The sequence below is a fragment of the Mastigoproctus giganteus genome, chromosome 8, assembly GCF_048544385.1.
Source record: "Mastigoproctus giganteus isolate SK-2022 chromosome 8, ASM4854438v1, whole genome shotgun sequence".
NCBI lineage: Eukaryota > Metazoa > Arthropoda > Arachnida > Uropygi > Thelyphonidae > Mastigoproctus > Mastigoproctus giganteus.
Window position 1 is genome coordinate 71,303,783 of NC_143582.1, and position 18,126 is coordinate 71,321,908.

General features: G+C 37.4%; 1 protein-coding gene across 1 annotated transcript in view; it reads left to right on the forward strand.

The window, feature by feature from the left end:
• The window catches only part of LOC150081620 (sorbin and SH3 domain-containing protein 2-like), a 193,458-nt gene that overhangs the window by 65,396 nt on the left and 109,936 nt on the right, over positions 1–18,126 (forward strand). Inside the window, exon 4 of the mRNA XM_090379478.1 lies at positions 4,587–4,701. Coding sequence (XP_090235604.1) covers positions 4,624–4,701 — 78 coding nt within the window. The 5' untranslated portion in view covers positions 4,587–4,623. The remainder of the gene's footprint in view (positions 1–4,586; positions 4,702–18,126) is intronic.

Genomic DNA, 18,126 nt, shown 5'->3' on the forward strand with positions numbered 1-18,126 from the left:
CATGCACTTTTCTTCTCTGCCATGTGTCTTAATAGTTCATGTAACATCCATTTTGGTCTAAGCCTTGAACAGTATTTCTTTGTTGGTATGAAAAGCCTAGTAGCATTTATGATTACTTTCCTGAATTTTTTTTTCATTTAGAATTTGTTGTAGGTAACATCATTAGTTGGTCCCACTGTGTACAATATCAAGCAAATGTTTCTTACGTCAAAGCCTTTTTTTTTCTTTTTTTTTTTTTGCTTCTTGCTGTGTGAAAGATAACAACAAGAGGAAAGTGGAAGAGAATTTGCTGAAGCTGAAAGAAAATAAAAAGCACCTGAGGCTGTCAGTATCTGTTTGATTATATTTAATGAATCATCAATGGAGGTATGCAAACCTTTAGCCATAATTATGATAGTATCCTTGGATTCTGGGGAGGTCCTACAAGTAGCTCTCCTATTTGCAAAAGTGGATCAAAGGGTGAAGTGAATTATTACAGATGTAGGCTCAGCTTCAGTTCTGGGGAAATTAATGATGTTACTGATATCAGTAATGAAGGACCATCTAGATAGGAATGCAGTTATATAGAACTCACCTCATTCATTTGTTAAAGGAAGTTCTTTACTGACCAATCTAATATGACACAGTAATAAAAGAAAACAGATGCAAAAATAAATTCATTCTGACATCACATACTTATTTTAGTAATGCTTTTGATACTGTTCTATGAAAGACTGCTATACAATTTGTAGCAGTGTATCCTTGGGGAAATTTACCGCTATGAATAAAGGAATGATTGAGTGGCAGAAGACAGAGGGAGAGTTATCATAAGTGCCAGGATGCAGAATTTTAAGCTTCTGGGAAAGATATGTTTTTTGGAAATTTTTACAATATTTTTTTTTGATTAATTAACATATTGTGTTTAAAAATAGTTTAAATAGCCTTAGTTACGTGTATTAGCTTATTTTTAAATTAAGCTAGTGATTTTGTAAGTTACGACTTTCTATTCTTACCACTATTGTACCAGTGTTTTGGCACAAATATCTCAGCACATAACGAGTGGTGCACTGATATAGTAGGGTTTTAATTTGGATAAATAAGTAGCTTGATAGTTCTAATCAATTGTTGGCCATATATCTTTTTTTTTGTGTTTAGCTTAGGAATTTTAGTTTTTAGTAAGGTTTAATACCATGATCTGATTTAATACCATGATCGTAACAGTATAGCGTAAAGTATACCTTGAACTTGATAGAATAAAGTGTAACACAAAACTTGATAGTGTAATACTTATCACTGCATTTAGCAATCTATTAGCTTGGTGTAGTATTGTCAATTAATCAGTAATTAAATTTATTAATTTTCATTGTTAACACTAGTTTACAAATTTAAGTTTGTTCACTGGGGTTTGAATATCAATAGGCCCTACTGCCAAAATATGTTGCTGTGATTTCAAATATGACTTAGATTTTTTTCTATCACATCCGGATACATCACAATTTAAGAAATAAAGTATATAACTTTATTGTATTTAGTAATGACAAATTGATAGGATTACATTTTCATATATCAAAAAATATGTAAATACTAACAAGTATTAATCAAAATTCTGAAACTTTCATTAATCAGACCTTCATCTCTTTGTTTGAAAAGAACGTTTGTTTTTCTTTTATGTACTGTGCCAGGTTTCTCTCTTTTTAAACACCAGCAGTAGTCGGCCATCATGCTTGTATTCCACCTTTCCTGGTATCTCTGCTCCATTTCCTTTGTCCTGATGAAATCTCTCCCCTTGTTCTTTGCTGATCTGTCACAATTTTCGGGAAAAAAATCAAAATGGGCATGCAAAAAGTGAATTTTGATGCTCATATTGCAACCTAAATTGCGAAGCTTTTCGAGCATATTTTGACCAATTTTCTCATAATACTGTGATTTATGGTTTCCTAGAAAGTTTTCCATTACACTTTTAAGAGCAATTCAGGCTTCCCTTTCAACGTCAGTCATAGTAGTTTCAAATTAACCATCTAAAACGAATTTTCTAATTTGGGGACCAATGAAGATACCCTCCTTAAGTTTTGCATCAGATAAACCGGGAAATTTACTGCAAAGGTACTTAAAGCAGTTGCCATCCTTATTCAGTGCTTTAACAAATTGCTTCATTATGCCTAACTTGATATGCAGTGGAGGTAAAAGTATTTTATCTGGCTTCACCAAACTTTCGTGCACAATATTTTTTGACCCCAGTGTAAGATTGTGCCTCCGAGGCCATTGCTTCTTTGTCCAATGCAGTGCTTTAGCTCTGCTATCCCATTCACAAAAAAAAGCATGGCATTTTAGTGTACACACCCTGTTGCCCCAACAACATACATAACACTTTTAAGTCTCCACATAGTTGTCTTTCATGATCTTGATATTTAATTTTCTCCAGAAGCAACTTTAGGTTGTCATAAGTTTCTTTTAAGTAGACTGAATGAGCAACTGGCACAGATGTGTACTTATCTCCATTATACAAGATAACACCTTTTAAACTAGTCTTAGAAGAGTCTAAATAGTCTCCACTCACTAGGAACATATGATGGAACTCCTAAGGCACTTATAAAACCAGCGATATCACTGCAATATATGAGAGGACCTTCTTGTGAAAAATACTGTATAAACTCCCTTTCACAATTTCTGTACCAGGAAAATGATGTACCTGGAGCAAGTAAGTTCTTCTCTTGAAGTCTGGATCCCAGAATTTCAGCAGCATACTTTGGAAGACCTAAGCCCCTTACTAAATTGTTCAGTTCAACTTGCGTGAATTGCTGTGGCGTTAAAATATTTTCTGGCCGAAAACATTCCTCTTAATTAATTTAAAATTAATTTAAATGTTGATAGTATTCATACTCTTGCTCAGATAACACAATAAGGAGGTAAAATTGGCTTTCAGCTTGAGGGAAGTTTATTATTGGAACTTCCATCTAGTGTTGTGGAAGTGGGTAATTTGATAAATTTAAGGAAGAATTTAGATTTAGACAAATTAGTAAAATTGATTGGCAAGTGATATGGGAAGTCTTTTTTTTTTTTTTTTTTTTTTTTGCTGCTGCTGTTACTGTATGTTCTGTTCATGCATTGTTTGCCACTAGTAACACTAATTACTTCATTATTCCTGACAAAATTCCTGTAAATCACTTTTGCTAAAGAGTATGGTGAACAGAGCTCTTTTTGGGTACTGCTTAGTGGACTTTTTTATTGCTTAAAAATTTATTTTTGTTTGAAATTACAGGTGCACTTGTTACTTGTGTTTATTTGATGAAGTTAGTTAATTTGTTGTTTGCTTGATTATAGGAATTGCTTAGAAAACAAGAGCATAGTCTGCCATGATTGTACTGTATCAATATAACAATGATATATTGATACAGTACAATATATCAATATAACAGTGATATAGTCACCACTGTTATAGTATCAAAATAAATATATTATCAATTATAGTGTTGTTATAGAATGATATAAATATTGTAATTGAGTATAGTGATTTCGTAGTATTCTATATAATTCCATTGACACATAGTTATATTAAAAGCCCATAAGTGTTTTTATTAAGTCTATGTATTATAAATTACCTAATGTACATAACATAATCTAAAATAGTGCAGTTTGTATTGCCATTAAATAAGAGGGATTATAGCAGTGTCATTATTTTTGTGTCTCTTTGTTTTATGCATCATTTTTAAATGAAATCATTCCTCAGACTTGAGCATCAAAGAAATGGACTCAAAGTGACAAAAATGGACTATATTTTGTGCATTACTTGCCATCTTTTTGTAAAGCTACCTTTACAAAGACATAAGATAGCTATGGATGATTCCTTTATGTGCATTCATTCCAAAGAGCATGGGGAGATTAAGTGCATATTCAGTGTTCTGATGGGCTTATATGATGGTGTCAAGAATAGGGAAGCGAGAAATATATCGTGCAAAAAGGGCAGGTGGAATGGGACCCACACATGTTTTCAGGGGGGGGGGAGCACTAAAGTACAGTATTTATTATCTCTAAAGGGCAGAAAAGATGCTATTATTATACACATTATTACTAATGATATTAAGAGTAAGAGAAAGGATTTAATCAACAACTTTAGAGTATGTTGAGATTGAAATTGAGTTTGTCTGCAATTCTGCCCAGACATTATTAGAGGGAGAGATGATGTGAGCCTTGTCAATCAGTTCATTCCTGGAGAGATTGTGCAAGGTTCATGGGGAATCTAGTGTGGACTTGAGCTAAAATAAATTTATCAGAGTTAAAGAAATTCTTTTCGCTACACTGCTTATATTCTTTGTGATATGGATTACTCACATAATTCTTTTGTTTTCCAAACGATTTTGCTATGTAAGGATGAAAATTAATTAATAAAATAAAGGAATGCATGATTTTTGGCACATTTTATGGTGATTTATTTTACTGTGTTCAAAAATGTGAGAAAAATAAATTGGTATAATGGGCCATTTATAATTGTTAAATTTCATGTATCAAAAGAAATTAAGATTAAATTATGCAAATTTTAGTGGACAAAAAATATATTTACTTACACATGATGCTTGAAGTTTGATTAGTACATTATTTTTTAAACAAAGGGAAATTAATTTGAAGAAAGGAGATATAGTAAAGATTATGCGTCAGTTAGACAAGAACTGGTATGAAGGAGAATGTCGGAAAACAGTTGGGATTTTTCCTTCTAGTTATGTTGAGGTAAAAGAATGTCTGTTTCTTATGCTAAGCAATAGGACTAATGCTTAAAGTTACTAAAGTTAAATATATTTACTGCTGAATATCTGAAATAATATTATGGAACCTGATAAATATATTTTTCATTTTTATCATGAATATATACTTCATTTTGTTAACTTAAATATGAAATTAAAAAAAAAAAGGGAGAAGACTGTTTTTTCACATAATAAATTTTAGTTTTTGTACTATATGTAAGATGTCAAGCATATGACTCCTACATGTAATACAATAACTTGCTAAACAGATTTTTACTCTAAATATGAAATTATTAATATTCCAAATTGCTTTTACTCAGTACATTATACACTTTCATAGTATGAACCAGAGCTATAATGCTCAATATGATACACAGAACACTTCCATATGATACTCTCCAGAAATTAAAATGAAAACAATTTTAAAAAATTTTAAATTGTTTTTACATTACGAAAATTTTATACTACAGTAAGAAATAATTAACGATAATTAAAAATCAAATGAACACAATTAAAAATTAAGTAAAAAATTAATCTAGCAAAAAAATCATTTTGCATTTTTTTCCATTAAATTTATATTTTATTTTTTACTTAATTTTTAATTGCATTAAATTGATTTTTAATTGTGTTCATTTGATTTTTAATTATCGTTAATTATTTCTTGTTTGGCTGAAACAAGAAGAAGAAATGAATCATGTCTTATAATGGGAGATTTTAATTTCCCAGATATTGACTGGAATTTGGGGGCTGGATACTCACACACTAGCAGGGCTTTTGTGGATCTAATGGATGATTGTTTTCTACATCAGCATGTTCGGGAGGCAACTAGAGGGAGTAATACTCTTGATTTGATTATCAGCAGTGATTCTTCATGCATTAAGAATCTGCAGATAAACGAACCACTAGGTGGCAGTGATCACAGTGTGCTGAAGTGGGATTTACTCAAAGAGGTAACTACCATTAGGGGTAAAGGGAAGGGTTATTGCTTCCGTAAAGGCGACTACGATGGACTGAGACAGTATTTAAATTCTATACAGTGGGACCAACTGATGATGTTACCAACAGCAAATTCAAAATGGGAAGCATTCAAAGAACTTATCTTGGAAGCTACTAGGCTTTACATACCAACTAAGAAATATTGTTCAAGGTTTAGGCCAAAATGGATGTCAGATGAACTAATGAGGCATATGGCAGAGAAGAAAAATGCATGGGATACTTACACATTAACACATGACACAGAAGCCTATGATAGATACAAGTTGATATGCAACCAAGTTACAAAGGAGGTTAGGCAGGCGAAGGCAGATTACGAGAAATCCTTGGCAAGGGATGCAAAGAAAAACAGCAAAGTGTTCTTTACTTATGTAAACTCTAGAAGGAAAGGGATGAATCAGATTGGTCCACTTGATATTGATGAAGTGTTGATGATCCTGCTCAGGTGGCTAACAAACTAAATGAATATTTTGCATCGACATTCACACATGAGGAGTTATTCAGCGAGGGGAATGCCAGAGGTGTATTCAACTCTAGCAGTAAGTTACAGAATCTTGAAATAACTGGGAGTAAAGTGGAGGAGAAACTGTTGAAGATAAACACAAGAAAGGCACCCGGGGTGGATGGGATCTATCCAGTTATATTAAAGGAGGCAGCAAAGGAAGTAAGCAAACCCTTAGCCATAATTATGAGAGCTTCCTTGGACTCAGGGGAGGTACCCATAGACTGGAAATGTGCTAATGTGACCCCAATTCACAAAGGAGGATCAAAGGCTGACACAAGTAATTATAGACCTGTGAGCTTGACTTCTGTTCCAGGAAAATTAATGGAGGCACTGGTTAAAGACGCACTGCAGGATCATTTAAACAAGACTTCAGTTATAGCTCAGACACAGCATGGTTTTGTTAAGGGGAAGTCTTGCCTGACCAACTTGATTGGATACTATGATGCAGTCACAAAAGAACTGGATGCAGGGAATAACTTTGATATTATATACTTGGATCTTAGAAAGGCTTTTGATACTGTTGCACATGGAAGACTGCTACACAAATTGGAGCAGTGTGACATTGGAGGCAAATTGCTGCTATGGATAAAGGGGTGGTTGAGGGGGAGAAGACAGAGAGTGGTAATCAATGGACACTGCTCATCGTGGACTGATGTTATTAGTGGAGTCCCTCAGGGCTCAGTGTTGGGTCCATTATTGTTTTCTGTATTTATAAATGATATTGATGATGGTATATCGGGATTAATGTCCAAGTTTGCAGACGATACAAAGGTTGGCAGGGTTGTCAAGGACACTACTGACACTATGCTTCTGCAACAGGATCTGGAAAGGTTGAGCAGATGGGCTGAGAGGTGGCAAATGAAGTTTAACATTGACAAATGTAAAGTACTACACATGGGAAACAGCAACCCCAGAGCAACGTATCAACTCTATGGTACAACACTGACAGTGGTAGAGAATGAAAGGGACTTGGGGGTGGTTGTGCAGGCAGATATGAAGTTCTCTGAGCAGTGCAGACGGGCTGCAAGAGTAGCTCATGGAGTATTGTCAATGATATACAGGAATTTTTCCAGCAGGGATAAGGAGGTGATTATTCCATTGTATAAGGCGATGGTCAGGCCACACCTAGAGTACTGTATACAGGTCTGGAGGCCTCATTTCAAGAAGGATGTAGAGCTGCTGGAACGAGTACAGAGAAGGGCAACAAGATTAGTGAATGGAACAAAGGGGTGCTCTTACGAAGAAAGGCTTAAGTTTTGCAAATTACAGTGTCTGGAGACTAGGCACCAGCGAGGTGATCTGATAGAGGTGTATAAAGCCTTGAATGGTTTAAGCATGCTCAATGCTGATGGGATTCTTCCTCTAGCTCAGAATAATCACCTGAGAGGGCATAAATTCAAATTGAGGAAAGACAGATGTAGGATAGACGTGCGGAAATTTGCCTTTAGCCAGCGGGTGGTTGGTTGGTGGAACAGACTTCCATCCCTTGTGGTGGAGGTTGATAGCCTAAATAAGTTTAAGGCTCAGCTGGACAGGTATTTTGAACGAACAGAGGGGTAAAGTGGAAGTGGTTTTTTTTTTTTTTTTTTTTTTGGCTGATGCTGCATAAGCTTGCTTTCTTGCATCAAATGCCTCTACTAATGCTAATCACTTATAAGTTTATCAAGTGGAAATCTGCTGTACACTAATGGAAACAGTGAAAGGAGTGAAGGTGGAGTTGGGGGACTTCAATGCTAAGGTTGGAAAAAGGCAAAACAGTGCAGAAAGAGGAACTATAGGAAACTTTGGAATTGGTGAAAGAAATAAAAGAGGTGAAAGACTTGTGGAATTTGCAGAATCTCAAAGACTGTTAGTAATGAACACTTTTTTCAAGAAAAGGGTGAACAGAAAGTGGACATGGAAGAGTCCAAATGGATTAACAACTAATGAAATCGACTTCATCCTCACTAACAGAAGATATATTGTGAATGATGTTACAGTCCTGAATAAGGTAAATGTTGGAAGTGATCACAGAATGGTAAGCTGTACACTTGATATAGATGTAGGAAAGGAAAGGAAAAAACTGACTCGAGTAAATAATACAAAGGTCTTTGAGATAACAGAGGAGGAGAAAAAGCAGTATGTACTGGAACTTAAGAACAAGTTTGAGCTTCTGCAGACTGCTCAGGACCAAGATATCGACGAGGAATATTACAACTTTCTGAAAATGATAAAGCCAAGAAACCTATAGGGAAACAGAAATCCAAAGAAGAAAAAATTATTCAAGAAACACTTGTCATGATGAACCGAAGACGACAAATGAAGAGCAAGAAAAATACTGACAGGGAGAATATTGAGTATACTGAGTTATGCAAAGCCATTAGAAAGAGACTCAGAGAGGACATAAGAAGATTTAACATAAGAAAAGTAGAACAAGCATTAAGGGAAAACAAAGGATTTAAATCAACAGCCTTGAGCAGTAATACAGAAAGACAAATGATACTGAAACTGAAGAATAGCGATGGTGTACTTATAAACAGCAGAGAAGGCATAATTCAAATAGCAGAAGATTACTATAGAGAATTATACAAGGAGCGAGGGAATGACACCAGCAGTGGGGAAGATGGATTGCAAAGTAGCAACACATATGACATACCCGATATTCTTCCTGATGAGGTAGAACATCCATTGAAGAAAATGAAGAATTGGAAAGCCCCGGGGGAAGATGAAGTTACTGTAGAGTTGTTAAAATTGGGAGGAAGAGACATAACACAAAAACTGGCAAGGCTCTTCATAAAGTGCATTCGAAAAGGTGTGACGCTCAGGCGTCACACCTTTTCGAATGCACTCATAATGCAATCATTTCAAATGCACTCATAATGCAATCATAGTTTTGCTGCATAAGAAAGGAGATAAATCAGAAATTGGAAATTATAGACCAATTAGCTTGTTATCCCACATCTACAAGTTGTTCACAAGGATCATTACTAACAGATTAAAAAGAATACTTGATGAGAATCAACCGAAAGAGCAAGCTGGCTTTAGGACAGGATTCTCAACTATGGATCACCTTCACAGTTAATGGAGAAAGCAAATGAATATAAAATACCATTATGCCTGGCATTTGTGGATTATGAAAAGGCATTTGACTCCATACAGCATAAGGCAATATTTCGGGCACTGGAAAGATAAGGCATAGATACCCCATATATTATGATTTTGAAGAAAATATATGAGAGTGCTACCTCCTTTATTAGACTAGACAAAGACAGTAGCACATTTAAAATCGAGAAAGGAGTTCGACAAGGAGATACAATATCTCCGAAGCTGTTTACTGCTGCCCTTGAGGAAGCTATCAGAAGATTAGACTGGTCGCAGAAAGGAGTCAATGTGAACGGAGAGTACCTAAACCATTTACGATTTGCAGATGACATTGTGGTTATAAGCCACAATCCCAAAGAATTAGAGGAAAATCTTAATCAGTTATGCACAGTTAGTAAGGATTTTGGACTAAAGATGAATATGGCTAAAACAAAAGTAATGATGAACAAGTATGCCACGGAAAGGGAAATAATGATTGAAGGAGCAGTAATTGAAAAGGTGGAGTCATATACTTATCTGGGACAAGTTATTAGCTGTAATAATGATAAATGGCTGGAAGTCAGAGAAGAATAAATTTTGTATGGATAGCATTCAGGAAATATAGTCACATACTGAAGAGCAATATCCCAGTTTGTCTGAAACGTAAAATAATGAACCAATGTATACTCCCCACCATGACTTATGGAAGTGAAACTTGGGCACTCACCAAAAGAATGGAAGAGAAGCTGAGAACTACACAGCGAAGAATGGAATGAATTATATTGGGAATCAGACTGTTAGATAAGAAGAGAAACACATGGATTAGGCAGCAAACTCAAGTAAAAGACATTCTTATCAAAACTAAAGAACTAAAATGGTCTTGGGCAGGACACATAGCTCGAAGACATGATGACAGATGGACTAAGAAAATAACAGAATGGTACCCAAGAGGAGCTAGAAGAAAACCTGGAAGACAAAGGCGGAGATGGATAGATGAAATTCATGAGTTTTTGGGTAGTAAATGGATGGCCAGTGCTCAAAACAGAAGGAACTGGAAAGTTGCTGGAGAGGCCTTCATCCTGCAATGGATTGAAAATGGCTGATGATGAATTATTTCTTACTGTAATGTAAGATTTTCAATTTTTTTTAATTGTTTTCATTTTAATTTCTGGAGAGTATCATATGGAAGTGTTCTACGTATCATATTGGGGTAAACTTCTCTTATTCTTTTACAAATTATACACTTCATTATTCTGAAAGTAAGAACATTGATGTTAACAACTCAGGCTCTAGAAATTGGTTGTTTCCTTTTTTTTTTTTAAATTTCCTATGAGTTTCCTCACAATGAATCCATTGTGACTTAGAACTTTTGATGGGATGTTCCTTTGACAATCCTTATTTACATGCTGTCATAGGTATTTGTAATAGTTCTCATATTATTATTATTATCAGCTATATGCTGCACCAGCTAAAAAAAAAAATTCCCAAGTTACCCTGAGAGAGGGAGAAAGAGAGAGTCAAAAGTAGAAGGGAATCGCCAAGAAAGAGAAGAATGATGATATTCAGCTCAGGACCTTGGGTGTGCCAAGCTCATGCTCACCAGATGTGAGCCCTTGGGGTTAAATATATATACCCTTTATTGAGGTTGGAATTATGGAATTGTAGGACACAGGAGAGAGAAAAGCCAAAATTAATTTTGAACTTAACAACATCAGATTTTAAGGAGTTAAATAAGGTCCACCCTTGTATAAAGTAATTATAGAATAATTAGAAGGAGAAGCAAAAACTGAAGAGTTCAGTAAGACTGTAAGTTTCCTTTCAGACATAAAGTTATCATAAGTGAATTAAACAAAATAACTGGAAGAAAAACTCTGGAACCTTATTCTTATCTAAATTCATTTCAGCTGGTGATAATTTAAGATCAGTAAAGGAAGCATATCATCTCACTGGTTTTTTGGAATATTTTGCTTCTGAATATTTCTTCTGAAAATATGCAGTTACTTCTCCCTTTATCCCTATGTTAAAAAAATTGAGTAAGACTTAAAGCACACACACAGAGAGAGAGAGAGAGAGAGAGAGAGAGAGAGAGAGAGAGAGAGAGAGAGAGAGAGAGAGAGAGAGAGAGAGAGAGAGAGAGAGCCTTGCTAGCTGTAATACATTATACAATGCAAAAGACAACTTGCTTTTACAGCACACCCTTACTTCTCCCTGTAAGCTCCCCCCCCCCAAAAAAAAACTCCACTTCCTTCTCTGTAACAAAGTTTCATTCCATAACTTATTGCAAGCAACACATGGCACATTGACAACTTACGGAGAAAGCTTTTCTAGCTCTAATATGTTAAAACAATCATTTAAATAATACAGCTTGATGATTTCTGTTCTTTACATTTAACACATAAATTAAAATGCAGTAACTATTTGGATACTTATACCAACTAAATATATAAAAAAAAAATTAACCTTGCAGAGATTTGTGCCATTAATTTTTCAAGCAGTCACCAAATTATTTAATAAACAAGAACTAATAAAAGGTTCGGTGTGTTTCAGTATCATTTAGCATTGTTTGTTGCTGTGTGCTGAAGAAACTTTCAACAGTGTTTGTTTGTTGTTTGTTATTTGGTTTTTAGGAGCATTAGCAACTAAGGCCATATTGCTCCGGGTATATGCGGTGGTCATTCCCAGACCTTTCCGCATCCTCCATATTTGGTGGTCATGGGCTCGAACCCTGGTCTAATCAAGAAGCGTGTGCTACGCACTGCTGCTCCTTCCCACCTGGCTACGGAGGCGCCTCGAATCCTTTCAACAGTGATCCATGATCAAGGATGTATTTCTTGCAATAAGTACAAGCCAGGACTTCACTGGTGATGGGGAGGGGGGGGAGATTTTTCCACTATGTGCTCATTTGCTTGGTTTGGAAGTTTAATGATGGCACTTTAACAGTTCATATCCTGCAACAACTATTATGCTTGCGAAAATGTTCACTGTTCTCTGATATCAATTGTGATATTACAGATTTATTGTCGCCTAACACCTAATTTGGGCACCTCTTTAGCCAGGTGGGAAGGAGCAGCAGTGCATAGCACACGCTTTTTGATTAGACCGGGGTTCAAGCCAGTCACCACCAAATATGGAGGATGCGGAAAGGTCAAGGGAATGATCACCACATATTCCCGGAGCAATATGGCCTTAGTTGCTAATGCTCTTAAAAACCAAGTAACAAACAAACACATAATTTAGTGTGGTAAAAGATGTAATCATCTCCACAGACAGGGATCCAGCCCACAAATTTTCTTATAAACAGTGGTATAATGTCAAATTGCAATTACAGGAACTACAGTTGTGCCCATGTATCCGCTGATTCAGTTACCCGTGGTTATCCACGGGGAAAAAAAAAAAAAAAAAGAAAAAACTTAACACTTACTACCTCGCCTGTCCAAATACTATACTTCCCTTTATTTTTTACAATGTCGTGTATGGTTTGGTTTCCTACATTTATAATGGTTCTTTAGAGATTTAACAGATGCAACATTTTCATACCTTTGAATAATTTAAGTTTTTGTTTAATTTGAAAGCACAACTCTTGCATTTGCCCATAATTTTTGCGATTTCTAAACAAAAAAAAAAAAAAAAAAATAGTTACTGTAAAAAAAAAATTCCAACATCCCTGACATAAATAACGAAACAAAATTTGTCCTTTTGCAGTGCAACGGAACACATTTGATGCAATGCACCAAAAGAAACTAAACATTTGGTCTCTCTTTTTTTTTTTGTTTTGAGAAGTAGGTGTAAAGACAGCAGGGGTTACAAAGATAATAGGTACAATAATCTCCCAATGATAACTTATAACGCCGGTTCTTGTCACTTATTTACGACTTGCAAAATATCTGTTTATACCTATTCTAGTTATTACTTGAATTTTATGATTTCTGGTTGATTTTTTTTTTTTAAATTTGGAGTCTTGAATTGTTCCGGTTAATCCAATCCCGGTAAATCGAGAGTCTGCTGTACTTTATTATTACCATATTTAATGTTGGTAATATCTTACTTTGTGTTTAATTTATCAATTAAACTTTATTATACGTATGTATATACAAGAAAATCACGTTATATATGGGGTCAGCAGGTGTTCGCTTATATCCGTGGTTTCAGCCATCCACGGTAGGTTTTGGAACATATCCCCTGCGGATACAGGGGTCTTACTGTATATACTGTTTATGGGTTTTGTGTGCCTTATACACTGAAAGGTAACTGAAATGGAACCATCTAACCTAATGGACTCAATTCAAGACTCAACACTCTACAGTCAGAAGAGTGTTGAGTACCCTGTAGTCAGACAAACTGACTACAGGGTACAGTGTGTGACAGCCCAAGCACTTAATGGCACGATTAATCGATGTAATTTCCATGAGATGGTTGACTCAACACTCTTCTGACTGTAGAGTGTCGAGTCAACCATCTGTTCTGATACCCCATCTCATGGAAATTACATCGATTAATCGTGCCATTAAGTGCTTGGGCTGTCACACACTGTACCCTGTAGTCAGTTTGTCCTGTGAAAAACCTGTTGGTTTTGCTGTCCACACATGCATGTCTCAGAGATGGCATGCATTTCCACCTTGCACCAACAATCGTGTCTCATTAAAAGTGTGTTATATTGCCTCTACAGCTTATACTATTGCTCCGGGGATATGCGGTGGTCATTCCCTGACCTTTCCGCATCCTCTGTTTTTGGTGGTCATGGGCTTGAACCCCGGTCTAATCAAGAAGCGTGTGCTACGCACTTCTGCTCCTGCCCACCTGGCTACAGATGTGCCTCTTGTAGAGACCAGAAGTTACAGACATTCAGAGCAGCTCCTCTGAGCCACATCTATCAGGAGAATGCCCATCACTGTTACACCCCACAAGACATTGAACTCATCCTGTGGTATCATTGTCCAATGGAATCTCATGGATGTGACTGAAGAGGAAATCTGTGCATCACGCTTTTGTGTGTTGATCACCTGTTATTGAGTGTGCATACATTGCCACATGCATTCCCATCCATCAGCATGATTTAAAGGGAGTACAATTTGTTAACTACCTAAACCTTCTGCCTGTCATCTGCTGGCCAGCAGCAGTGTCTATGGCACCAAGTGAGACACAGGAGTGGAGGCAGTTTTCATCTGAGGATGTTTTGGTGGGATATGTCTAGAGCTTCAGATATGTATGCATAAACATTTGATTGATGATAGAAAACTATTACACCATCATTGCTGACCAAATCTCTTAATCTTACTGTTTTGTGAGGAATTGTATCAATTTGTTGCAAAACAATTCATTGTAGAACAGTTCAGTGCATAACAATTCACTGTATGCGACAATTCAGTTCGTGACAGTTTGGTGTATATGACAGTCTGATGATTGATATTTTGCTGTATGTGACAATTTGGTAAAAGATAACTGGTGGCTATGGCAATTTTGTGTAACAAAGAAAGACTGAAAATGCAAGCTTTTAACTTTTTGTGCTGTGAATGGTGAATTTAGTGATCACAATACTGTCCTTGATATGTTATATTTTTGATTGAGTGTACTATCCACCTTCATTTTTTTAATGCACTTTCTACTTTTTTTTAGGAGATTCTATTAAAAACCACAGCTAGGTTAAAAATTAGGATACAAGGGAACCTTATTCCCACCTTCACTTCTGTACCCCTCAACGTGGGCACCTGTGTATGTGAGGGGCACCTCCCACTGATACTACTGGTCCTCCAGATTAACATCACTGGGAACCAACACCCGCAGCCTAGGTTCCAGGTTAGCATCAATGGAATCCGGCATGTTTTCCATGCGCTGCGACCCGTGGAAATTCAGAAAGGGGGATCCTTGTGGTTGAGGCTTCAACACACCACTTTGGCCCCTGCTTTGACAAGACAGGTGGTCCCAGATGGCTTGGTCAGGATCAGTCAGCTAGTAGGTTTGCCTGCAAAGGTCAACCATGCTAATATCGTGCCCCTACCCTCATGGTTCGAGGGACAGGATTCAGGCTGGCAACAGTGTGTCTGGGTAGCCCTGACATCCCACTCCCGAGCACATTTATTGCTTGCCGGGTAGTGGGTGTTCTTTGGGCTCCGTGGTGGGTGGGGAACTCAGGCACTGAACAAATAAAAAAAAGCTTCATGAATCCTGATAAAATTCTTTCTTCTGTTGCCACAACTCGGTCCCTGTCCAAAAATTAGAGACAAATCCTGCTGATGTCACTTCAGCAAAAAAGACAAAAAACTGAAACCGTATCAGGTCCAATACCATGCTTCCTGATAATGCACTCTACAAGTGAGAAACCTTTAGGGAAATGTCACCCTTCTTTATCCAGAAGGATTTGGAAAGGTTGGCAAGCGATCAGTAAAACTCATCCTTGTAGAGACCTTGTTATCTGGTTTTTAGGAGCATTAGCTACTAAGGCCATATTGCTCCGGGGATATGCGGTGGTCATTCCCTGACCTTTCCGCATCCTCTGTTTTTGGTGGTCATGGGCTTGAACCCCGGTCTAATCAAGAAGCGTGTGCTACGCACTTCTGCTCCTGCCCACCTGGCTACAGATGTGCCTCTTGTAGAGACCAGAAGTTACAGACATTCAGAGCAGCTCCTCTGAGCCACATCTATCAGGAGAATGCCCATCACTGTTACACCCCACAAGACATTGAACTCATCCTGTGGTATCATTGTCCAATGGAATCTCATGGATGTGACTGAAGAGGAAATCTGTGACAGCCACGAAACAAATATTCATGCATAGGGGTGGGAAGCTTGTTACCACAAGAAATATCCTAACATTCAATCCACCCACATCTCCTAATGAGATCAAAGCTGGCTATATTAACTGTCCAGTGCATCTGTATGTATCAAATCCTTTATGGTGCTTTAAGTGCCAAAAATATGGATGCTCACAGGTGACTTGTCGTGGTGCAAAGGACCACGAAACAACATTATGTTCAGCTGAAAAACCATCATGCATTAACTGCCAAAGAGAGCAGAGGTGGAAAGAAGAAAAATTCATTTTATCAGGAAGCAAGAAAAGCGGAGAAACCTATAAATGTAAACAAACCCACCTACGCACAGAAGGTGGCAGGGAGATGTTCCATTTGAACCGAAACTGAAATGACTATACCATCAAAAGAGTCATTCACTTCTATCGCTCGCTACATGCTAAGTTCACAAACACCCCCAAAGAAAGATCAATTAGCTGCCACTTCCATATCGGTACCTCCTAATGTTCTATCAGTAAAAAAAGTAGAGAATAAGAAGCTGTTATTTGTTATTTTATTATTTTTTTTTTTTTAGGAGCATTAGCAACTAAGGCCATATTGTTCCAGGGATATGCGGTGGTCATTCCTGACCTTTCTGCATCCTCCGTATTTGGTAGTCACGGGTTCGAACCCCAGTCTAATCAAGAAGCGTGTGCTACGCACTGTTTCTCCTGCCCACCTGGCTACGGAAGCACCCGAATAAGAAGCCCGAAGCAGAAAAGAATAAGCTTCTGGTATCCCCCAGTGACCAAGAAAATATGGAGGTTGAGGAGAAGGAGGTGCCAGATAATTCAGCCTTGGAACTCTTTGCGGAGGAGGAAATGGACACAGGACAGCATCCATACTTCCCCAAAAAAGATAAATCCAAGACTGAAAAAAAGTAAGCCCTCAGCACCTCGGAAGCCGCCTGATGGACCACCAAGCCAAAATAATCGCTCAATTCCTACAATGGAATTGTCATGGACTTCAGCAAAATACTGATGACATCAAGGCTCTCCTGCAGAACCTGCCAATTTGCTTTTGCTTGCAGGAGACCTACCTAAAGACAAATGATGACCCACCATACGCAACGTCACAATTTTTCGTAAGGATAGAATGGCAGATGGTCCTGCTCATGGAGTCATGGCTATCCTCTTGGGCAACCAGACCCCATCTCAGTCTTTGCTACTTACAACTAGCATAGAGGCTGTTGCAGTTCATCTTACAGTGGGATTTTTACTAACCATCTGTTATTTATCTGCCACCTTGGGACGACATCTCCCAGAAAGACCTTGATAATCTTGTAATGCAGCTGCCTCCCCCTTTTTTACTTCTTGGGGATTTTAATGGCCATAACACCTTGTGGGGTAGTACTAGTATTAATGGAAGGGGACGAGTCGTAGAACATATGCTCAATGACAGTGGCCTTTCCCTTTTAAATTTAAATGTGGGAACTAACACCTTCTTCCAAATGCCTACTCGTATGTTTTCTGCCATTGAGCTCTCTATCAGCTCTCCTTCTCTACTCACTTTGGAAGTGGAGGAGAACCCATACGGAAGTGATCACTTCCCTGTGATAATCTCCTTACACAATGGGAGACTACTTCCTTTTAGATTACTGCGGTGGAAGATTGATTAGGCTGGCTGGAATGCCTTCCAACATCTGGTAGAGTTTCACATCACTGCAGTCAGGAGCCCATCAATGGTGCAGTCACGTACATCACAGAAAATATCATCCAAGCAGCCGCGAATGCCTGAAACATAAAACTGAAAAACAGGCACTTAATTTCACATTAAAAGGCCTTTATGCCTACAACGGGCCATTCACTGAACAGGAACTGAAAAGAGCTCTCATCCTTTCTTAAGCAAGTGCTAGTGGATCAGGTGGCATCTATTATGAAATGATTAAGCATCTTTCACCAAAAGCTATGGATCACCTGCTCCTTCTATATAACAGAATCTTTATTGAAGAGCAGTTTCTGGATGCGTGGCACAAGGCAATTGTGCTTGCCTTTGCCAAGCCAGGAAAGGATCCTAAAATCCTTAAATTATTGTTCTGACTAGCTGTCTTGCAAAATCCTAGAGAGCGAAT